Here is a 24,011-nt window from a genome sequence, read left to right as displayed (position 1 = left end):
ATGGGGGAGCTGTAGATGTCAGTGTTATGGGGGAGCTGTAGATGTCAGTGTTATGGAGGAACTATGGATGTCAGTGTTATGGAGGAGCTGTAGATGTCAGTGTTATGGGGGAGCTGTAGATGTCCGTTTTATGGGGGAGCTGTAGATGTCAGTGTTATGCGGGAGCTGTAGATGTCAGTGTTATGGAGGAGCTGTGGATGTCCGTTTTATGGGGGAGCTGTAGATGTCAGTGTTATGCGGGAGCTGTGGATGTCAGTGTTATGGAGGAGCTGTAGATGTCAGTGTTATGGAGGATGTGTAGATGTCAGTGTTATGGAGGAGCTGTGGATGTCAGTGTTATGGAGGAGCTGTAGATGTCTGTATTATGGAGGAGCTGTAGATGTCAGTGTTATGGAGGAGCTGTATGTGTCAGTGTTATGGAGGAGCTGTGGATGTTAGTGTTATGGAGGAGCTGTGGATGTCAGTGTTATGGAGGAGCTGTGGATGTCAGTGTTATGGAGGAGCTGTAGATGTCAGTGTTATGGGGGAGCTGTAGATGTCAGTGTTATGGAGGAGCTGTAGATGTCAGTGTTATGGGGGAGCTGTAGATGTCAGTGTTATGGAGGAGCTGTAGATGTCAGTGTTATGGGGGAGCTGTGGATGTCAGTGTTATGGGGGAGCTGTAGATGTCAGTGTTATGGAGGAGCTGTAGATGTCAGTGTTATGGGGGAGCTGTGGATGTCAGTGTTATGGGGGAGCTGTAGATGTCAGTGTTATGGAGGAGCTGTAGATGTCAGTGTTATGGAGGAGCTGTGGATGTCAGTGTTATGGAGGAGCTGTAGATGTCAGTGTTACGGGGGAGCTGTGGATGTCAGTGTTACGGAGGAGCTGTAGATGTCAGTGTTATGGAGGAGCTGTAGATGTCAGTGTTATGGAGGAGCTGTGGATGTCAGTGTTATGGAGGAGCTGTAGATGTCAGTGTTATGGGGGGGGGCTGTAGATGTCAGTGTTATGGGGGAGCTGTAGATGTCAGTGTTATGGAGGAGCTGTGGATGTCAGTGTTATGGAGGAGCTGTAGGTGTCAGTGTTATGGAGGAGCTGTAGATGTCAGTGTTATGGAGGAGCTGTAGATGTCAGTGTTATGGAGGAGCTGTGGATGTCCATTTTATGGAGGAGCTGTGGATGTCAGTGTTATGGGGGAGCTGTAGATGTCAGTGTTATGGGGGAGCTGTAGATGTCAGTGTTATGGGGGAGCTGTAGATGTCAGTGTTATGGAGGAACTATGGATGTCAGTGTTATGGAGGAGCTGTAGATGTCAGTGTTATGGGGGAGCTGTGGATGTCAGTGTTATGGAGGAGCTGTAGATGTCCGTTTTATGGGGGAGCTGTAGATGTCAGTGTTATGCGGGAGCTGTAGATGTCAGTGTTATGGAGGAGCTGTGGATGTCAGTGTTATGGGGGAGCTGTGGATGTCAGTGTTATAGAGGAGCTGTACATGTCAGTGTTATAGGGGAGCTGTAGATGTCAGTGTTATGCGGGAGCTGTAGATGTCAGTGTTATGGAGGAGCTGTAGATGTCAGTGTTATGGAGGATGTGTAGATGTCAGTGTTATGGAGGAGCTGTGGATGTCAGTGTTATGGAGGAGCTGTAGATGTCTGTATTATGGAGGAGCTGTAGATGTCAGTGTTATGGAGGAGCTGTATGTGTCAGTGTTATGGAGGAGCTGTGGATGTTAGTGTTATGGAGGAGCTGTGGATGTCAGTGTTATGGAGGAGCTGTGGATGTCAGTGTTATGGAGGAGCTGTAGATGTCAGTGTTATGGAGGAGCTGTAGATGTCAGTGTTATGGGGGAGCTGTGGATGTCAGTGTTATGGAGGAGCTGTGGAGGTCCGTTTTATGGGGGAGCTGTGGATGTCAATGTTATGGGGGAGCTGTAGATGTCAGTGTTATGGAGGAGCGGTGGATGTCAGTGTTATGGAGGAGCTGTAGATGTCAGTGTTATGGAGGAGCTGTGGATGTCAGTGTTATGGGGGAGCTGTAGATGTCAGTGTTATGGAGGAGCTGTAGATGTCAGTGTTATGGAGGAGCTGTAGATGTCAGTGTTATGGGGGGGCTGTAGATGTCAGTGTTATGGGGGAGCTGTAGATGTCAGTGTTATGGAGGAGCTGTAGATGTCAGTGTTATGGAGGAGCTGTAGGTGTCAGTGTTATGGGGGGGGCTGTAGATGTCAGTGTTATGGAGGAGCTGTAGATGTCAGTGTTATGGGGGAGCTGTAGATGTCAGTGTTATGGAGGAGCTGTGGATGTCAGTGTTATGGAGGAGCTGTAGGTGTCAGTGTTATGGAGGAGCTGTAGATGTCAGTGTTATGGAGGAGCTGTAGATGTCAGTGTTATGGAGGAGCTGTGGATGTCCATTTTATGGAGGAGCTGTGGATGTCAGTGTTATGGAGGAGCTGTAGATGTCAGTGTTATGGAGGAGCTGTGGATGTCCATTTTATGGAGGAGCTGTGGATGTCAGTGTTATGGAGGAGCTGTGGATGTCCGTTTTATGGGGGAGCTGTGGATGTCAGTGTTATGGGGGAGCTGTAGATGTCAGTGTTATGGAGGAGCTGTAGATGTCAGTGTTATGGGGGAGCTGTGGATTTCAGTGTTATGGGGGAGCTGTGGATGTCAGTGTTATGGAGGAGCTGTATGTGTCAGTGTTATGGAGGAGCTGTGGATGTCAGTGTTATGGAGGAGCTGTGGAGGTCCGTTTTATGGGGGAGCTGTGGATGTCAGTGTTATGGAGGAGCTGTAGATGTCAGTGTTATGGAGGAGCTGTGGATGTCAGTGTTATGGGGGAGCTGTGGATGTCAGTGTTATGGAGGAGCTGTGGATGTCAGTGTTATGGAGGAGCTGTGGATGTCAGTGTTATGGGGGAGCTGTAGATGTCAAAGTTATGGAGGAGCTGTAGATGTCAGTGTTATTGTGGAGCTGTAAATGTCAGTGTTATGGAGGAGCTGTGGATGTCAGTGTTATGGGGGAGCTGTGGATGTCAGTGTTATGGAAGAGCTGTGAATGTCAGTGTTATGGGGGGGGGCTGTAGATGTCAGTGTTATGGAGGAGCTGTAGATGTCAGTGTTATGGAGGAGCTGTAGATGTCAGTGTTATGGGTAATGACGAAAAATGGACAGTCAATCAGCTCACCAATAATTCATGTGAACATCTCCATCCACAACTGAAGCACGGATCAAAAAGCCAGGCCGACTTCTGGTGGACATATGCAAAGAAGTGGCAGATGCAATCCAGCTCCAGTAAGATTAAAATCTTGTAACTTTATTTAGAACATTAAAAATAAAAACATTAATACAATGAACACCTCTGTGTTTCGGAATATCCTTCCTTAGTCATGGCACATCACAAATGGTACATTCAAAGGATTAAATAGTGCCTAGTGCCTAGTAATCCAAATGCTGATAACAAATTGCACACATGTGCAAGGTACATCGCTTAGAGCAAAAAACCACAAAATACGGAAACTGGATAACACTAAAAAATATATGTATACAGTTTTATTATTTATTTATCTTTTTTTTTATTTTTTATTTTTGTACTTACTTTCTAATTTGTTTGCAGGGACATACAAACACACTTATGGTGGTTCACTTGTCATGCAGTATGAATATACTTTTATATCCTTGCTTGTATATGCCTTGTATATATCTCTGTATACTTGTTAGGCTGATGTCCTATACTGGTTTGCGTTATCCAGTTTCCGTATTTTGTGGATTTTTGTTCTAAAGGATGTACCTTGCAATTTGTTATCAGCATTTGGATTACTATGTACCACTTTTTAATCTTGTGAATGTACCATTTGTGATATGCCATGACTAATGCTCCGTTTACACGAAGCGATAATTCGCACAATCGATCGTTTAATGATTTTGAAGCAACGATTTGGTTTTTATAACGATCAGCCTTTAGATGAATAAATCGTTAGAAAATTCGTAAGAAAAATCGTTAATGCGATCGTTTTCAAGATAGCTTAAGCCCATCTTTTACATAGGGTTAATCTTTGAAAGACTGTTTACACGGAACGATCTGCGAATTTTTAGCGAACGATGAACGACGATTTGAGAACATGTTAAAAGATCAAAATGAACGATTTTTCACTTATCGCTTAATCGTTTGCTGTGTTTACACGATTATCGCTCAAATGCGATCGTTATTGCGAAAATTCGAACGTTAATCGTTCCGTGTAAACGCAGCATAAGGAATGGGGGATGACAACATGTATTTTTATGCTTTCTTTTGCTCCGTCCTCATAGTTTGGGGTCCATCTCCTATACGTTATAGTCCCTGCAACCCAGTGTACATTTCAGCCGCTTATGTCCTTGGCTCAGGCTCCTCCCAGCAGGTGGTCCGCAGTGGTGTGGGGGTATATAACTCCTGATACGCTCCAACTGTGTACAGGAGACAGGGAAGGCAAACAGACAGCAGGGCCAGGGTCCATTGTTCAAGTAAAGGTAAGAGAGGCCACAACACTGGGACAAGCAGGAACATTGGGGACCACCGCAAAGTGTAATAGCTGATCATTGTTGTCAATGTAAAGATCTTTATTTACTGTAAGGGAGAGCGAGGAATCACTGCCAAAGGGGCTTCGGCTAGGTGCGGAATAATAGTCCTGAATATTGATGGTGATGGGAAATTTTAGGGGTTATAAAGATTTCCACCATCCTGTTAACACATCTCATTGTGGGGGATTGAATGATGGTGGCAAGTAGTGATTGGGGCTGGAGACTTCCCGGATGTATTGTACATTGTATGTGACTGGGGTGATTGGGGCTGGAGACTTCCCAGATGTATTGTACATTGTATGTGACTGGGGTGATTGGGGCTGGAGACTTCCCGGATGTATTGTACATTGTATGTGACTGGGGTGATTGGGGCTGGAGACTTCCCAGATGTATTGGACATTGTATGTGACTGGGGTGATTGGGGCTGGAGACTTCCCAGATGTATTGTACATTGTATGTGACTGGAGTGATCGGGGCTGGAGACTTCCCGGATGTATTGTACATTGTATGTGACTGGAGTGATTGGGGCTGGAGACTTCCCGGATGTATTGTACATTGTATGTGACTGGAGTAATCAGGGCTGGAGACTTCCCAGATGTATTGGACATTGTATGTGACTGGAGTGATTGGGGCTGGAGACTTCCCAGATGTATTGTACATTGTATGTAACATAGTGATTGGTGCCGGAGACTTTCCGATGCATTGTAAATTGTATGTGACTGGAGTAATCAGGGCTGGAGACTTCCCAGATGTGTTGGACATTGTATGTGACTGGAGTGATTGGGGCTGGAGACTTCCCAGATGTATTGTACATTGTATGTAACATAGTGATTGGTGCCGGAGACTTCCCGATGCATTGTATATAATACAAGGTTCAGGTTTTCATTACATTTCCAGAGCTCAACATTCCTATTTCAGTTATAAACATGTTGTTTCCTGCACATACAGAATCAGAATGAAGACTCCCATCATCCTCCTGACTCTTACCTTCCTGTCTGCTGTCTATTGTCACCATAAATGTCTGCAGGGAACTCATCATAAAGTGGCCCCGGGGCCCGAGCTCAATATGCAGGAGTGCACCCTCTACTCTGAAGGTAAGTGATTACAAGAGGTAATGTCATCAGAGCGCTCCAATATTATCCCACATACAGTGCTTCAACAATTTACCACAATACAGTGCTCCAACAATATACTGCCATACAGTGCTTCAACAATATTCCACCACACTAAGCTCCAATAATATAATGTCATTCAGTGTTCCAATAATATACTGCCACACAGTGCTCCAACAATATACTGTACCATCATTCAGTGCTCCAATAATATGCTGCCACACAGTGCTCCAACAATAATATACCGCCATACAGTGCTCCAACAATATACCGCCATACAGTGCTCCAACAATATACCGCCATACAGTGCTCCAATTATATAACGTCATTTAGTGTTACAATAATATACCGCCATACCGCGGTCTAACAATATCGTGCTATACAGTGCTGCAATAATATACCACCATACAGTGCTCCATTAATAGGCTGTGACCACTTCTTTTAAATCTTTGCCTAAAGTGCAAAATAATTGTTTTCCTCCTTTCACTGAGGCTTATAGTAGCCGAGATTGGGGCTAAAGAGGAGCACTTGGGCCCACTGGGGAACTAGGAAATCCCCTTGTGGGCCCCACACTAAAGTGGGCCCCCCTGCACTGGCATCACTCGCAGCAGCGCAGGCTCTTCAACTTAAAATGCTTCTGATGAGTGCCTAACATGAGGGGGATCTATCTAATAGAGAGGAGGGCTAACTACCAGGATACCAGAAGAGATTACATACAATGCTATCTTCTGAGGGGAGTATGCACAGAGGGGGGCCTGACAACTATAAAGGTGCACAAAGTGACCTAACTATTATATGGGGTCACAGAGGGGACCTAACTTCTATATAGGGGCACGGAGGAGGCCTTAATACTATGTGGATGCACAAAGGAGGCCTTAATACTATATAGGTGCACAGAGTGCACTTATCTACTAAATGGGTGCCCAGAGAATGCCTTACTACTATGTGGAGGAAGTCTCCGGACGTAGCGCGTTCCGTGAATAAGCGTCCGGAGACTTACGTAGTTTGCGTACAATGGAAAGTATACGATGTACGGCTGCACAGTTCACACTACGTACGAACTTACGCCCGGATCGTACGCAGCACCGTAAAAAATGAACCAGACCATTGTTTGAGGACGAAAATGCAGTAACTTACGCCTGTAGTGGTGATTTCTTCATTTTGCAAGCTTTTTGTGCCGATCCAAAAGGTTCTGTGGGGTGTCCGGGCCTAGGCGAAGATTTCCAAGTAAAAGACCGCTGTCAGATCGCTACGTAGGGTGCTCGGGAAGCGTAAGTAGACTACGGGCGTAAGTTCGCGCTCCGTACGTAGCCGGCCGCAAGTATCGTAAATCCCCGGCCGGAGTTTACCGCGTATATGTCTGGCCGCGAAAATATGCGGCCAGACATATACGCAGTGTGAACATAGCCTTACAGTGTGAAGCAACAGAGATGTGCACTTTTGCATAGAGATCAGGATTGTTCTCAATTTATGAGCCTAAAATATTTGTCTGCAGAGATAAGTTGTAGCTGGAAGAAGTAGTCATAATGGCTGAGCCAAATAGAAAAAAAAAGTAAGTAACTCCGATCAGAGATGATTTCACCTGTGATTCACTTATAGAAGATGTCACTTGTGAGTCACTGGATGTAACTGCACTGTAATTGCTTACATGGTGTGCAGAGTCTGTTCACAGCTGGTATTTACCTCTATTTGGGTCAGTGCATTGGGGTGGGGGGATACTGGTCTTTATATAGTGGATTTAGTAATGGTATGGGGGTATTAGTCATAAGTGGAGGTAATGGTGCTCGTCAAGGTGTGGGCATAATATTTGTTTATTTTGCCTAATAAGATGCACCTAGGTTTTAGAGAAGAAAAAGAGGAAAAAATATTTTGAACCAAACCGTGGGCTTAATTATTCAATAAAATAACAGAATAATATATAAACATAAAGTCAGCAGTCAACAGCAGCATTAACCACTATTACTATAATTAACAAATGATTGTTTTAGAACAATACACCTGCCATCAAGAACCCCCCAAACTCCTCACTGCTCACTACTGTCTGAACTTATCTAACTCAGTGGCTAGTGCCTAAATGTGGTGAGGCTGTGGTTAAGGGGATTAAGGGACAACCCTGTCTAGGCTGGGTGGCTATTTTTCTTATTAACATTGCACAATTCGGCAAGAGCTAGTCCAGAAACATTGCAAGAGTATGCAGGAGGTCCTCTATATGACAGTCGGTAGGTAAGCACACTTAAAGCGACAATCTGTCCCTCCCAAACTACTTGTACCTTCGGATAGCTGCTTTTAATTGAAGATCTGTCCTGGGGTCCGTTCGGCAGGGGATGCAGTTATTGTCATAAAAACAACTTTTAATCCTACAGCGCTGTGTCTAACGGCCGGGGCTTACATTTGTATATGCATTAAGCTGGCACCACCTCTCTGTCACTCCTCCCCACCCTCCTCATCATTAGGAATGATCCAGGAACATTTACTGCTGTTTGAGCTTTGCACAGGTGTATTAACGATCCAGCCCATGTTCATTATATACACAGTTGGGGAATAGGAAGCAATCTGCCTGGATCATTCCTAATGATGAGGAGGGTGGGGAGGAAGGACAGAGAGGGTGTGCCAGCCTAATGCATATACTAATGTAAGCCGTTAGACACAGCGCTGTAGGATTAAAAGTTGTTTTTATGACAATTACTGCATCCCCTGCCGAACGGACCCCAGGACAGATCTTGGATTAAAAGCAGCTATTTGAAGGTACAAGTGGTTTGGGGGGTTAGATTGTGGGTACAGAGTCGCTTTAAAGCCAAAAACTCTACTGCCAACTGCTAGGTTTTCTTAGGTGTTGCCTTGACGGCTAGCTTTACCCACTAGGTTGGCCTACGGCCCTAATCCTGTGTCCCTCAGTGCCCAAAAGATAGTTTAGAAGGATGATTCGTGGAAGTAGGAACTCTTCTTTCTAACAGCCCCCACAGCTGAGAACCTCAGGGTCTAGACAGGGCCCCACTACCCTGAGCTTACTGTTCTCAAGTCAAGCCTATCCAGTCAAGTATCTTATCTCTATATTCAACTAGCAATGTAGCTGTGAAGTGTATCTACAGTATCTCAAGTCTACAGTATTCCTGAAGTACTATCTCACAAAACTAGCTCAAGTAATTTCCATGCACTAAAGTACTTTTTCTGTGCTATTGCACCTTATGAAAGAGAGACTTTTATTTCTATACTTGTACCCTTAAAAGGATTTTACAGTAAATCTGTTCCTGGTTAAATTACCTGAGCCTCAGTGTTAACTTCTGCACATACACCTGCACTACTTACACCTGTTCTATTATCAAAGTCATGTGTCAGTGCATCCGGGGTTGGGCAATACCACTCCTGGCCACCGTGACAAGTGTCTCAGCGGTACATCACCGCCTCGCCCAGCTACGTAACATCACTGCATAACTGTGGCTATTTTGCAGTATGCCTATGAAAAGTGTGTATACTTTTATCTGCTTTTTGCAGCTCATCCTCCAGTTTCCTCTGTTCCCATCTCATTTTGTTACTGGGGGAGTGGCCCAAAATTTCTCTAAGCAGCCCTGTTTCCATGTTCTTTGGTGTATTTTACTACCTCCAGCTAAAAAAGGATTTTATATCTTAGTCTTTTCTGCTTTGACATCTTGCTCGGCCGTGCTCACCGCCGTCATCCCAGGTGACAGGTTCCCTTTACGGCCATTGAGCCCCTCTCTTTTCACTTTCATCCAGGCTGAAATACACACCCCTCTTGTGACATTGCTGGGGGGGATCCAAATGCAGCAAGCGCGATCTTCCATACTAGTGATGCAGACATGGTGAGGTCACTTCACTCTATCATTGTGCCTGCACGACTGAGAGGGAAAACAAATTTAGCGATGGATGGATGGTGCTGAAAACGGCCCATAGCAAAAGGGCAGTGCGGACCTATGCACTATAAGATGCGCTAACTCAGTTTTACCAGAATTGACCATTTTTTAAAATCCCTTACTAAGATCCTATCTCCCTACACCCAAGATACCAGATAGGGGTTGGGTATGTTTGAATACAATCAGAGCTTCACTGGGTATCATGTAACGTCACTGCTCTGTATTTCACATCTGTGCCTCAAAGTTTTAGGCCTTTTAGGCTTTTCAGAGTTCTTAGCACATCTAGTGACATTCTACAGGAGTTCTTGCCATAATTGTATTTACTTATTTTAAATTGTGAATAGAACTTTACAGGCAGTAAAGGTGGCAGTATAGGGATAAAATGTTCCCCTTCATTCGCTAACATCTTAAAGGGGTATTCCGTCCAAAGTAAACTTTTAATGTTGCAAGCAGATAACAAACTATTCTTCCCTCTCTGCATTCCCCCGCTGTCCTCCTATGCCATCTTTGGGGCCCCGGCTGAACAATCCTGCCTCCACTTCTGAGACAGACCCTTCTGGTGGTGACAATTCACTCAGCAAATCAATGAGCATGACAGGACAGCACCATGGCCAGTGGCTGAGTAGGCCGACACCCCCAGATGAGTCCGTCTGGGAAATGGAGGTGAGATTGCTCAATCGGGAACCCAAAAATGACATAGGAGGACACAAGGGTAGCATAGGGAGGTAAGAATAGGTTGTTTGTTATGGTTTCCCCAGAGGTAGCAACTAGGGATGGTCCGAACCCTCCGAGGTTCGGGTTCGTATGAACCTGAACGCTCGGCATCAGATTCACGCTGTCTGCCCGCTTCGTGGAGCGGGTGGATACAGTGGGAGGACCGCCTGGAAAACTGGGATACAGCCTATGGCACGGAGCGGGCAGACAGCGGGAATCATTACTGAGAGTTCGGGTTTGTACAAACCCGAACCGAACTCGGTTTGGACCATCCCTAGTAGCAACATATTAAAGGGCAACAAAAATTTCCTTTAAATCAACTGGTGTCAGAAAGTGCCAGAGATTTGTAATTTACTTCTATTAAAAAAAATCCCAAGTCTTCCAGTACTTTTAGATACTGTATGTCCTACAATTCTATGTCTATGACATACAGCAGTTGATAAGTTCTGGAATATTTGAGATGTCTTAATAGAAGTAAATTACAAATCGCTGCCACTTTCTGACACCAGTTGATTTGAAAGAAAAAAAATAAAAATAGCTGGAGTTGCCCTTTGGAAGTTTACTTTGGGTGGATGTACACAGGCTGCTTGAATCAGGAAAGAATGGTCAGGTAATGCAATTATATGGGCTACTTTGTGCCATCCCAAGTGTGTGATGTGTAACATTTTATATGGGATATGGATATGTCTGCGTAGAAACTGTAGCAAAGAACAGATCTGTGAGGAAGAGGCCATATCACACAACACAATTATCATCCTCACATGGCCGATTAGTGGCCGGTAAGGCTGATAATCGTTTCATGAAATAGCGCATGTTTAAAGTCCCGCTATCTGTGCATGTAATAGCACAGACAGTGAGCGGGGAATGAGGATAATTGTTGTGCCATGTAATACAGTCTTTGCTTTCATGTATACTACTCCCAAGTTATGTATCATCTAAAGACTTTAAGAGATCGTTCACAACTACTAGTTGACTGTGATCAGCAACATGATCTGATAACTGCCATACAGTGCTCACATAATATACCGCCATACAGAACTCATATAGTATACCGCCATACAGGGCTTCAACAATATACCACCATACAGGACTTATTATGCCACTATACAGTACCCACATACCACCATAGAATGTTATAACAATACAGTATATCACAATGCAGTGTTATAACAATATAGCGCCATACTGTAGCAAACATACTAGATCACCATACATTGCTCCAATAGTGTGTATATAAAATAGATATATAGCATGTCACATGTCATTAGTATATAGTGGTCAAATCTCAGTAGTATGTGTACATATAGCGGCCCATGTTTCTGTGGTATAGCCTGACACGTAGGCTCTTCTTTCAGCCTCCTGCTGTCACGCCAACTTCACTGAGAAACTCTCACAGTCTCCAGTCCTTCAGGTGGATAACTTTTACTGGAACCGATGTGGAAACCTCAGCAGGACGTAAGTGCGCCCCTTATATCTGACTGGTGGCCCCTTGAGGCCAAGTCTTATTAATCAAAGTAAACCTGGGTCAGATCTATAATGTACATTCTAAGGAATATAAGCACCCCATCCTTAGACACCAAGACTGGACGCCACAATGGGGTCACCCTCAAGTCCGAGTGCTGCTGCCAATAACCTTCTGCAGCGTCATTCATAGGGTTGTTGGAAATTATCCCCTCTCCGTTGTGTGCTAATAATACAACTCAATTATTATACTGTAAGCACTGCCCAGCCATCAAAGTGTAGGGTGATGGGCAAATGTAGGGGGAAGAGAGGCAATATACAGGGGCCAGGAGCCAAGTGTATAGAGGGGGGCCAAGTGTAGGGGCCAGGTGTAGAGAAGGGGGCAAATGTGGAGGCAGTGAAGTGATGTGTAAGGGAGGACACAGTATGGGCTTAGGGATCTGTGGCGAGCAGGGATGCTGAGGTTGGGGTAAGGGATCTGAGTGTGGGGAGCAGGGATGCTGAGGTTGGGGTAAGGGATCTGAGTGTGGGGTGCAGGGATGCTGAGGTTGGGGTAAGGGATCTGAGTGTGGGGAGCAGGGATGCTGAGGTTGTGGTAGAGGATCTGACAATGGGGGGCATTGATGCTGAAGTTGGGGTAAGGGATCTGAGTGAGGGGAGCAGGGACGCTGAGGTTGCGGTAAGGGATCTGAGTGAGGGGAGCATGAATGCTGAGGTTGGGGTAAGGGATCTAAATGTGTGGGGAGCAGGGATGCTGAGGTAAGGGATCTGAGTGTGGGGAGCAGGGATGCTGAGGTTTGGGTAAGGAATTTGAGTGTGGGGAGCAGGGATGCTGAGGTTGGGGTAAGGGATCTGAGTGTGGGGAGCAGGGATGCTGAGGTTGGGGTAAGGGATCTGAGTGTGGGAGGCAGGGATGCTGAGGTTGGGGTAAGGGATCTGAGTGTGGGGAGCAGGGATGCTAAGGTAAGGGATCTGAGTGTGGGGAGCAGGGATGCTGAGGTAGGCATAAGGGGATGCTGAGTGTGGGAGGCAGGGATGCTGAGGTTGGGGTAAGGGATCTGAGTGTGGGGAGCAGGGATGCTGAGGTTTGGGTAAGGAATTTGAGTGTGGGGAGCATGGATGCTGAGGTTGGGGTAAGGGATCTCAGTGAGGGAAGCAGGGATGCTGAGGTTAGGGTAAGGGATCTGAGTGTGGGGAGCAGGGATGCTGAGGTTGGGGTAAGGGATCTGAGTGTGGGGACCAGGGATGCTGAGGTTGGGGTAAGGGATCTGAGTGTGGGGAGCAGGGATGCTGAGGTTGGCGTAAGGGATCTGAGTGGGGAGCAGGGATGCTGAGGTTGGGGTAAGGGATCTGAGTGTGGGGAGCAGGGATGCTGAGGTTGGGGTAAGGGATCTGAGTGTGGGGAGTAGGGATGCTGAGGTTAGGGTAAGGAGTCGGAGTGTGGGGAGCAGGGATGCTGAAGTTGGGGTAAGGGATCTGAGTGTGGGGAGCAGAGATGCTGAGGTTGAGGTAAGGGATCTGAGTGAGGGGAGCAGGGATACTGAGGTTTGGGTAAGGGATTTGAGTGTGGGGAGCAGGGATGCTAAGGTTGGGGTAAGGGATCTGAGTGTGGGGAGCAGGGATGCTGAGGTTGGGGTAAGGGATCTGAGTGTGGGGAGCAGTGATGCTGAGGTTGGCGTAAGGGATCTGAGTGGGGAGCATGTATGTTGAAGTTGGGGTAAGGGATCTCAGTGAGGGGAGCAGGGATGCTGAGGTTAGGGTAAGGGATCTGAGTGTGGGGAGCAGGGATGCTGAGGTTGGAGTAAGGGATCTGAGTGTGGGGAGCAGCCATGCTGAGGTTGGCGTAAGGGATCTGAGTGTGGGGAGCAGGGATGCTGAGGTTTGGGTAAGGGATCTGAGTGTGGGGAGCAGGGATGCTGAGGTTGGGGTAAGGGATCTGAGTGTGGGGAGCAGGGATGCTGAGGTTGAGGTAAGGGATCTGAGTGTGGGGAGCAGGGATGCTGAGGTTGGGGTAAGGAGTCTGAGTGTGGGGAGCAGGGATGCTGAGGTTGGGGTAAGGGATCTGAGTGTGGGGAGCAGGGATGCTGAGGTTGGGGTAAGGGATCTGAGTGTGGGGAGCAGGGATGCTGAGGTTGGGGTAAGGGATCTGAGTGTGGGGAGCAGCCATGCTGAGGTAAGGGATCTGAGTGTGTGGGAGCAGGGATGCTGAGGTTGGGGTAAGGGATCTGAAAATGGGGGGCATTGATGCTGAAATTGGGGTAAGGGATCTGAGTGTGGGGAAACGGGATGCTGAGGTTGGGGTAAGGGGTCTGAGTGTGGGGAGCAGGGATGCTGAGGTTGGGGTAAGGGATCTGAGTGTGGGAGGCAGGGATGCTGAGGTTGTGGTAAGGGATCTGAGTGGGAAGCATGGATGCCGAGGTTGAGGTAAGGGATCTGAGTGAGGGGAGCAGGGATGCTGAGGTAAGGGATCTGAGTGTGGTAGGCAGGGATGCTGGGGTTGGGGTAAGGGATCTGAGTTTGGGGAGCAGGGATGCTGAGGTAAGGGATCTGAGTGTGGGAGGCAGGGATGCTGAGGTTGGGGTAAGGGATCTGAGTGAGGGGAGCAGGGATGCTGAGGTTGGGGTAAGGGATCTGAGTTTGGGGAGCAGGGATGCTGAGGTTAGGGGAAGGAGTCTGAGTGTGGGGAGCAGGGATGCTGAAGTTGGGGTAAGGGATCTGAGTGTGGGGAGCAGGGATGCTGAGGTTGGAGTAAGGGATCTGAGTGTGGGGAGCAGGGATGCTGAGGTTGGAGTAAGGGATCTGACAATGGGGGGCATTGATGCTGAAGTAAGGGTAAGGGATCTAAGTGTGGGGAGCATGGATGCTGAGGTTGGAGTAAGGGATCTGAGTGTGGGGAGCAGCCATGCTGAGGTAAGGGATCTGAGTGAGGGGAGCAGGGATGCTGAGGTTGGGGTAAGGGATCTGAGTGTGGGGAGCAGGGATGCTGAGGTTGGAGTAAGGGATCTGAGTGTGGGGAGCAGGGATGCTGAGGTTGGGGTAAGAATCTGAGTGTGGGGAGCAGGGATGCTTGCTGAGGTTGGTGTAAGGGATCTGAGTGTGGCGAGCAGGGATGCTGAGGTTGGGGTAAGGGATCTGAGTTTGGGGAGCAGGCATGCTGAGTTTGGGGTAAGGGATCTGAGTGTGGGGAGCAGGGATGCTGAGTTTGGGGTAAGGGATCTGAGTGTGGGGAGCAGGGATGCTTGCTGAGGTTGGGGTAAGGGATCTGAGTTTGGGGAGCAGGGATGCTGAGGTTGGGGTAAGGGATCTGAGTGTGGGGAGCAGGGATGCTGAGTTTGGGGTAAGGGATCTGAGTGTGGGGAGCAGGGATGCTTGCTGAGGTTGGGGTAAGGGATCTGAGTTTGGGGAGCAGGGATGCTGAGGTTGGGGTAAGGGATCTGAGTGTGGGGAGCAGGGATGCTTGCTGAGGTTGGGGTAAGGTATCTGAGTGTGGGGAGCAGGGATGCTGAGGTTGGGGTAAGGGATCTGAGTGTGGGGAGCAGGGATGCTGAGGTTGGGGTAAGGGATCTGAGTGTGGGGAGCAGGGATGCTGAGGTTGGGGTAAGGGATCTGAGTGTGGGGAGCAGGGATGCTTACTGAGGTTGGGGTAAGGGATCTGAGTGTGGACAGTAGGCATGCTGAGGTAAGGGATCTGAGTGTGGGGAGCAGCCATGCTGAGGTTGGGGTAAGGGATCTGAGTGTGGCGAGCAGGGATGCTGAGGTTGGGGTAAGGGATCTGAGTGTGGGGAGCAGGGATGCTGAGGTTGGGGTAAGGGATCTGAGTGTGGGGAGCAGGGATGCTGAGGTAAGTGATCTGAGTGTGGGGAGTAGGGATGCTTGCTGAGGTTGGGGTAAAGGATCTGAGTGTGGGCAGCAGGCATGCTGAGGTAAGGGATCTGAGTGTGGGGAGCAGGGATGCTGAGGTTGGGGTAAGATATCTGAGTGTGGGGAGCAGGGATGCTGAGGTTGGGGTAAGGGATTTGAGTGTGGGGAGCAGGGATGCTGAGGTTGGGGTAAGGGAGCTGACTGTGGGAAACAGGGATGCTGTCAGTACACCCTAAGAAAGTTACCAAACCCACCCTGAGAATGTCATCATATCAAACTCTGATTAAGTCATTACATCCAATGTACCATGATGACATCACCACGCTGATTATATGCAGCTGATGACATCATTAGCCTGGTATATGGCGTTTTGGCTGGCTTGTCCTGTAATTTGTACTTTGTTTATATTGATACTGAACACATAAGTAGTGGACCAGGTAAGGCCGTCAGCCCACAAGGCTTTATACACACGACTATAGGAGAGCTGGGCCTTGTGAATTACCACCATCTTGATGGTGTATACCAACCATGGAACTAAAGCCATCCTGCACTAGTAGGCACTGTCACCTGTTGTCCTCTGGTCATACTATCCTGTGACTTCTGTGTTTCAGCTGTGAGGATTACACAAAGAAGATCGAGTGTTTCTACCAGTGCTCCCCACTTGCTGCTCACTGGGGTCACCCCAACTTTACTGCTGCACTCCAAGGTGTGCCCCTGTGCCAGTCCTTCTGCGATGGTTGGTAAGAGTCACCCTATACCCTTCCTCCACGTCAAGGATCAGAGGTGCCACACCATTCACAAGATGAATTTGATGAGGTTTGGACTCCTCTGAATCTTCCACTAGCAGGATGTTGCTCTAAGTTAATGAGTCTAAGGGGCGTGTCTGTTTACAAGCAAGTCTAAGGGGTGGGGCTTGGCAAACTGGTCAGTGTGGGACTTTACCAATCACATTCTTGTTGCCCAGTAGTAAGGTCACATGATTGATGTTTGATTAATTATATGGGTGGGATATCTAATAAATATTTATGAGAAGGGTCCATATAACAGCCCTCGTAAAAAAAAAATAACAGGTGTATAACATAAAGGGGTAAAGATCTGGAACCTTCCCTGGTCATCACTATACTTGTCTCCATATTGACCTGTTAAGTTTTCACTATACCTATCCCTTGTGTTCTCCATATTGACCTGTTACGTTTTCACTATACCTATCCCTTGTGTTCTCCATATTGACCTGTTACGTTTTCACTATACCTATCCCTTGTGTTCTCCATATTGACCTGTTACGTTTTCACTATACCTATCTCTTGTGTTCGACTGTGATGTCATCACTATATCTTTCTCTTTTTGTGTGTGTTTTCCATATTAATGTGTGATGTCATCACTCTCTCTGTCAGGTTTAACGCATGTCGTTCAGACTTGGTCTGTGTACACAACTTTATCACTGACTGGATAATAGATAAGAGTGGGAACCACTGCAAGAATGACTGTATCCCGTATGACCAGGTAACGCATGGACCCTCCAGCTGTCAGTGACATCATCACAAGTCGCCACCCACATGATGACATCACAGTATAACCATATAGTTTATAGAGCTAGGTCCACATATGATGACATCATCAGAGATCATCTTTTGTGATGCCTCAGTATATAAGAAGTGAGGTCTTTGCTAGTTTAGTTTTGTTGTAGCTTCTTTTGCGATGTTCCTTGGTCTGTGATTCCTGGAGCAGGCGCTGGCCTGGGTGTGACTCAGCTGCCAGGGAGTGGGCACCAGCCGCTGCTATACATAGAGGTGGTGGGCATTACTCTGAGACATTGTCCAGTCCTCCAGCTTACTCACTGCAGTGCCCATCATCCCACACATTTCCAGAGGAAGTCAGAGGACTATGCTGCATGAGTCAGGATCACTGAAGATATGATGATCCCCACCCGGAATATTCCGGCTGGTGACATCTATATTCCTTAACCCTTTAGGGCAATGGTTTCCAACCTATGGCCCTCCAGCTGTTGCAAAACTACAACTCTCAGGGCTGCCTTAAGGCCCGTATTCGGCCAATACTTCCCGTTACAGCCGATAATCGTTTTGTGTAATAGAAGACAACAATCAGCCGACATGCACGATGTGGCTAAAACGCCAACGTATTAGCCTGAAACGCCAGGCTGTTAACTACCTGGGCGTGCTGGGAGTCTTTGCAGCAGACAGCTACAGGAGTTACACAGACTGTGCAGCAGCACAGCCAGTTATGTGCAGGAGTTAAGCAGACTACAGCAGCCATATACAGGAGTTACACAGACTGTATAGCAGCTATATATAGGAGTTACACAGAATGTGCAGGAGTTACACAGACTGTATAGCCAGCAGCTATATACAGGGGTTTTACAGACTCTACACAATCTACACACAATAGTTACGCAGACTATGCAGTGGCACAGCCAGCTAAGTTCAGGAGTTACACAGAATCTACAGCAGCTATATATAGAAGTTACAAACTCTATAGCAACTATATACAGGAGTTAAAGAGACTGCAGCAGCACAGCCAGCTATGCTTATAGTTGTAGTTTTGCAACAGCTCGACAGCCACAGGTTGGACACACTGCCTTATGTAGCTGTCTGAGCATGCTGAAAGTTGTTGGAGACCATTGCTGGGAGTTGTGATTTTGCAACTGCTGGAAACAAACAGGTCCATAGATCTTCACTGCAAGCGCAATTCCACAAGTAAAAAAGAACAATCTGGGTGACAACCGATATGACCCTGATGACCAGAAGAAGAAGGAGCAGAGTAAGCAGAGAATATCAGAGGCTGTGTCCAACGTGAAAACTTGGCAATAGGATCCACCACAGACCTAACAAACCCAAGAAGCAGCTGCAGATTGTTTGTCAAGTCAGTTCCTGGGATTTGGGGAAATTATAGAGCCCCCTGAGGTTGTCAGTGTCACCTTTCTGTCCTAAAGTCAGCAAAGACTATCATGGGCTTGGGAGTCTATGTAAAAGGGGCCCAGGAGGGCCATTTATCTGCACACACCATGTTATACAGCAATCCCCCTCACTTCCAGAGGGGTCATTGCGGGTCTCACAGCTCCTCTGTGCTGCGGGGCCTGTTTAGCATCTTCAGGGAAGATCATTACCAGATATTAAGATTTAATATGTTTCTCCACAACCCTTACTATTTACATCACCCGTCAGCTTGTCTTGGCTGTGTCTCTCATGTCATAACATTAGAATTTGTTTGTTCTGTGGTGGATGGTGCCAGCAGATTACTGAGTGATCCCTCGCCAGCGACCCATCGGTGAGGGGGAGAATCCAGCGCTGTGATCCCTCTCCATGCCTGGAGCCCCCAAACCTGCATCTCCACTCCACTAGCATCCTATACAAAAAGAGCCAGAATATCACAGTAACATTCTGCAGATTATTACATCACTGATTTCTCTAGAAGTCATCAGTATCTGGTATTGGTGGAGCCCCAGGCTCTGTATGTGACTGCGGCCTATTCCCTGGTTCTTGTGAATTTTGTGTAATACCCACCCCACTGTCTTTATGGCAGGATTGTGGTGGCACACAATGTAGAGCGCCCTTCGCAGCTTTTAAATAAATATCCTTCTTTTCTTGGCTCCACTATAGACCACAATTATGGCTTTGGCTGCCAGCACTGTGCGGTAATAACCTGGGGCCCGCACTTATATATTACACTTAAGTACAAGCCCCTCAGTCTATTCTTACCCTCAGTGGGTCGGAGAGGCTTCCGCAGCCACGTGGCATCCTGGGGGCATCAGCATCAGGTGCTGGGAATATGGGGGCAACCAATAGGGCTGTGGTCATTGAATGGAACCAGTCAGTACGATGTCTGCACTAGGAAACTGCTACATTGGCGCCATCTATAGGGCCGAGGATGGGCAATTATAAAAGACGTCATCTACAGATCCTGGGGCAGCTATACTTATAATGTATGGCAAGGCCCACATCTACAGAGTCCAGGGCAGCTATACTTATAATGTACTAGAAGGCCCACGTTTACAGGGCCCAGGGCAGCTATACTTATAATGTACTGGAAGGCCCACATCTACAGGGCCCAGGGTAGCTATACTTATAATGTACTGGAAGGCCCACATCTACAGGGCCAAGAGTAGCTATACTTATAATGTACGACAGGGGCCAGGGCAGCTATACTTATAATGTACTAGAAGGCCCACATCTACAGAGCCCAGGGCAGCTATACTTATAATATATGACAAGGCCCACATCTACGGGGCCCAGGGTAGCTATACTTATAATGTACGACACGGTCCACATCTACATGGCCCAGTGCAACTATTCTTATAATGTACAGCAGGGCCCCGATCATATGTCACCATCCCCTCTAACCATCGTTGTCCTCTCTGAACCAGATGTATGTGAATGGCAAAGACTTGTGTCAGAGCGCTTGGGGCAGCTCATTTGTGGTCAGCACCTCTCCGTGCCGCTGCCTGGACATGACCGTGACCGACAGGAATGTGATCAAGTATATTTTGGAGAATGAGCAGTCTGAGGAAAGTGGGGAGGAGGAAGCCTGTAAACCGCGGCTGCAGGGGCCCCCAAGCAAGACAGGGCCTGACCAAGAAGAGGATAACTAAGCTTTACATGAAGGAAGGAGGTAAATGTCAGTCTATTACATGTGTATCAATCAGGCCATGTTCACATGGTGCAGATAACTCTCTTGAGCCCCAGAAATGTGAGTTATAAAATACAATATATTTTAGACCCATGTAGCCCAATAGACTGCAGTAGCCCCATCCATAGTTCCAGGGCAGCTACACTTATAATATATGGCACTATAATGTGGAACTTTAGATTATCAACTCCTGGGCCCGGATGATGTATGTGATATATTGTTGAATTATTATAGATAATGGGACAGGAATACCAGATGCTACACTCTATATGATTCCTATATTTGGCCAAGAAAGGGAAGTGATAAAGTCTGAATATTGGTTTCTTTCGTAGGTACAGTCCTTCCAGGATGATCGAACAACATGGCATCAAACACACAAAAATATCTGACAGCAGAAAACCATAAACCTAACTGCAGCCAGAGAATCAAGAGGTCCTTGTCCTTCATAGACTCCACCATCTCCATCCAACAACCAGGAGACTGTGCAGTGAGCGACTCCTGCCGTCAGGTGTTCAGCCGCACTGCTCCTGCCACAGTATAATATATCTGTATAGTAAACTGTGTCTCCTCCTGATTGGAATGTATATGCCGTCCTCTTATCTACAGGCCTAGGGACCTTTGTATTGTTTTTTTTTTTATTGTTTAACTTTCAAAATAGTTTTCAATAAAAATGTACAGCCATTTTACTGCTGTAGAGCCTGCGCAACTGCTTCAGAAAGTTGTCTTTCCTGCTGCTCCAGACTGTTTGACTTACTTTTCTGCTGGCCCCTCTTCCCTGGCTGGATTCACTAAGAGGCGAACGCCTCTTAGTAAACCCGGCCAGCCCTGCACCTGTAGATTTGTATCATAATTTACCCCCATCAGGCGAAGGAGGATGCGGCAGGTGTGCGCCAAGGATAAGGAAGGAATCTGGGCCCTCACCCTGGCTCAAGCCAATGGGGCAGCCTTTGTAAATGTCCCCCAGCATATTAGATAACCCAAAAGGTGATGATGCAGTCTGTCAGGTAACCCATGGGATGATGGTATAATGCATCAGGTAACCTATGGGATGGCAGTACAGTGTGTCAGGAAAACTATGGGGTGGTAGTACAGGGTGGTGTCAGGTAACCCATAAGATAGTACAACATGTCAGGTCCCATGGGGTGGCAGTACAGTGTGCCTAGTAACCCAGAGGATCATACAATGTGTCTGGTCTAAGTGAATACTGGCACAGCGAGTCAGGTAACCAGTTTGAGTCTCAGTGTACAGTACTGCAGTACTCTACAAGCTTGTACTGCCACCTGCTGGTCAGAGTTAATTCCGAAGGAGGCAGCAGCACAAATTATATGAATGAGCAACATGTAAATGAACCTCCCCCCCATTCTATGACTGTAATAGGGTCCCCCTGAGCCCACACAAGATAATGGGGGCCCCCGAGCAGGGTCCTGGTGTCTGCATTGTTAGGAGTGGTGATGGCGTCCTGGCCTCCACTATGGCTCTCACTGCACTGAGACATTCCTGAGCAGTCTGTGAATAATCAGGGAATACCAGGGGTCGGGCCTTGGGTGGTGGGGGTGGTAATGGTGGTGGGGTTACCAGTAGCCCCCAGATTCCTGGGGATAACAAAAAACCCTGGGGCAGAAGAGAGAACGACACCCTGATATCAGCGATATACCAGTGAGCCCAACACCAGGAAATGTGGCAACTACAACCCCCAGCGTGGACTCACAGCAGCCGTTTCACTCAACATGTGAATGAAATCTATTGCTCTCTGTTATCAGACATTTCAAGCTGTGGAAAAATGACTGTAGGCATGGTGACTACAATATATTGCTCTCTATTAACAGCCATGTCAGGCTGCGGAGAGGTGACTGTAAGGTAGGTGACTACAATATATTACTCTCTGTTATCAGCCATGTGACGGTAGGACAGGAGAGGTGAATACAGTACAGTGTATGGGGCTCAACACAAATTATATTGGTGGAGATAGGGGTTTGGCGTGATGGAAAATCACTGCCTGACCCCTTTGTTCTTGAAGAGAGTCTGGCTGTGGCTTACCCCTCCCTTTAGAGAACACAGGAACGCTCAGCCGATGGTTATTGAAGGTGTATGCTCACCTTTAGTCTGGAGAGAAGTGACTACAATCTATTGCTCTCTGTTATCAGCTATGTCAGTGCAGACAATCCTCTGTGAGCTAAGCACAGGAGCTGCACACACTATATCACTATGTATCAGTCTACAGTCATGGACAAAAGTTTTGAGACTGATACAAATATTAATTTTTACAAAGTCTTCTGCTTCAGTTTTTAAAATGGCAATTTGCATATACTCCAGAATGTTATAAAGAGTGATCAGCTTAACAGCAATTACTTGCAAAGTCAATATTTGCCTAGAAAATGAACTTTATCCCCCAAAACACATTTCAACATCATTGCAGCCCTGCCTTAAAAAGGACCAGCTAACATTGTTTCAGTGATTTCTCCATTAACACAGGTGTGGGTGTTGATGAGTACAGGGCTGGAGATCAATCTGTCATGATTAAGTAAGAATGACACCACTGGACACCTGAAAAGGAGGCTGGTGCTTGGCATCATTGTTTCTCTTCTGTTAACCATGGTTATCTCTAAAGAAACACATGCAGTAATCATTGCACTGCACAAAAAATGGCCTAACAGGGAAGAGTATCGCAGCTAGAAAGATTGCACCTCAGTCAACAATCTATCGCGTCATCAAGAACTTCAAGGAGAGAGGTTGCTTTGTTGCCAAAAAGGCTCAAGGGCGCCCAAGAAAGACCAGCAAGCGCCAGGACCGTCTCTTAAAAGTGTTTCAGCTGCAGGATCGGGCTACCAGCAGTGCAGAGCTTGCTCAGGAATGGCAGCAGGCAGGTGTGAGTGCATCTGCACGCACTGTGAGGCGGAGACTCTTGGAGCAAGGCCTGGTCTCCAGGAGGGCAGCAAAGCCACTTCTCTCCAGAAAAAACATCAGGGATAGACTGATATTCTGCAAAAGGTACAGGGAGTGGACTGCTGAGGACTGGGGTAAAGTCATTTTCTCTGATGAATCCCCTTTCCGATTTTGTGGGACATCTGGAAAACAACATTCGAAGAAGACGAGGTGAGCGCTACCACCATTCTTGTCTCATGCCAACTGTAAAGCATCCTGAAACCATTCATGTGTGGGGTTGCTTCTCAGCCAAGGGAATCGGCTCTCTCACAGTCTTGCCTAAAAACACAGCCATGAATAAAGAATGGTACCAGAATGTCCTCCAAGAGCAACTTCTCCCAACCGTCCAAGAGCAGTTTAGCGATCAACAATGCCTTTTTCAGCATGATGGAGCACCTTGCTATAAAGCAAAGGTGATAACTAAATGGCTCAGGGAACAAAACAGAGATTTTGGGTCCATGGCCAGGAAACTCCACAGATCTTAATCCCATTGAAAACTTGTGGTCAATCATCAAGAGACGGGTAGACAAACAAAAACCAACAAATTCTAACAAAATGCAAGCATTGATTGGGCAAGAATGGACTGCTATCAGTCAGGATTTGGTCCAGAAGTTGACTGAGAGCATGCCAGGGAGAATTGCAGAGGTCCTGAAGAAGAAGGGTCAACACTGCAAATATTGAATTGCTGCATTAACTCATCCTGTCAATATAAGCTTTTGTTACTCATAATATGATTGCAATTATATTTCTGTATGTGATAAAAACATCTGACAAACACACACAAAAACCAGAGGGCAGCAGATCATGTGAAAATATAAGATTTGTGTCATTCTCAAAACTTCTGGCCATGACTGTAGAGGATGGGTTAGTGGTTGACACTGGGAGTTGAGGGTGT

At 47.0% G+C, this 24,011-nt stretch overlaps 1 protein-coding gene across 1 annotated transcript; it reads left to right on the top strand.

The window, feature by feature from the left end:
• The first annotated feature begins 4,425 nt into the window (after positions 1 to 4,425).
• LOC138799677 (riboflavin-binding protein-like) lies at positions 4,426 to 20,900 on the top strand. The gene is made up of 7 exons (XM_069981177.1): positions 4,426 to 4,482; positions 5,482 to 5,627; positions 11,584 to 11,683; positions 16,162 to 16,290; positions 16,945 to 17,053; positions 19,932 to 20,176; positions 20,527 to 20,900. The coding sequence occupies exons 2-6, from the start codon at positions 5,489 to 5,491 to the stop codon at positions 20,154 to 20,156; spliced, it is 702 nt and encodes a 233-aa protein (XP_069837278.1). The 5' UTR covers positions 4,426 to 4,482; positions 5,482 to 5,488; the 3' UTR covers positions 20,157 to 20,176; positions 20,527 to 20,900.
• Positions 20,901 to 24,011: the final 3,111 nt, after the last annotated feature.

The sequence above is a fragment of the Dendropsophus ebraccatus genome, chromosome 8 (genome assembly GCF_027789765.1).
Source record: "Dendropsophus ebraccatus isolate aDenEbr1 chromosome 8, aDenEbr1.pat, whole genome shotgun sequence".
In the NCBI taxonomy this organism is placed as follows: Eukaryota; Metazoa; Chordata; class Amphibia; order Anura; family Hylidae; genus Dendropsophus; species Dendropsophus ebraccatus.
Note: the sequence above shows the minus strand (reverse complement) of the source record. Positions and strands in the feature narration are given on the sequence as shown.

Coding starts and splice junctions, on each gene's coding strand:
- LOC138799677 (XM_069981177.1), top strand. CDS start 5,489: ATGAAGACTCCCATCATCCTCCTGACTCTTACCTTCCTGTCTGCTGTC. Junction 5,628..11,583: donor GTGCACCCTCTACTCTGAAG/GTAAGTGATTAC, acceptor CTCTTCTTTCAG/CCTCCTGCTGTCACGCCAAC. Junction 16,291..16,944: donor CAGTCCTTCTGCGATGGTTG/GTAAGAGTCACC, acceptor TCTCTCTGTCAG/GTTTAACGCATGTCGTTCAG.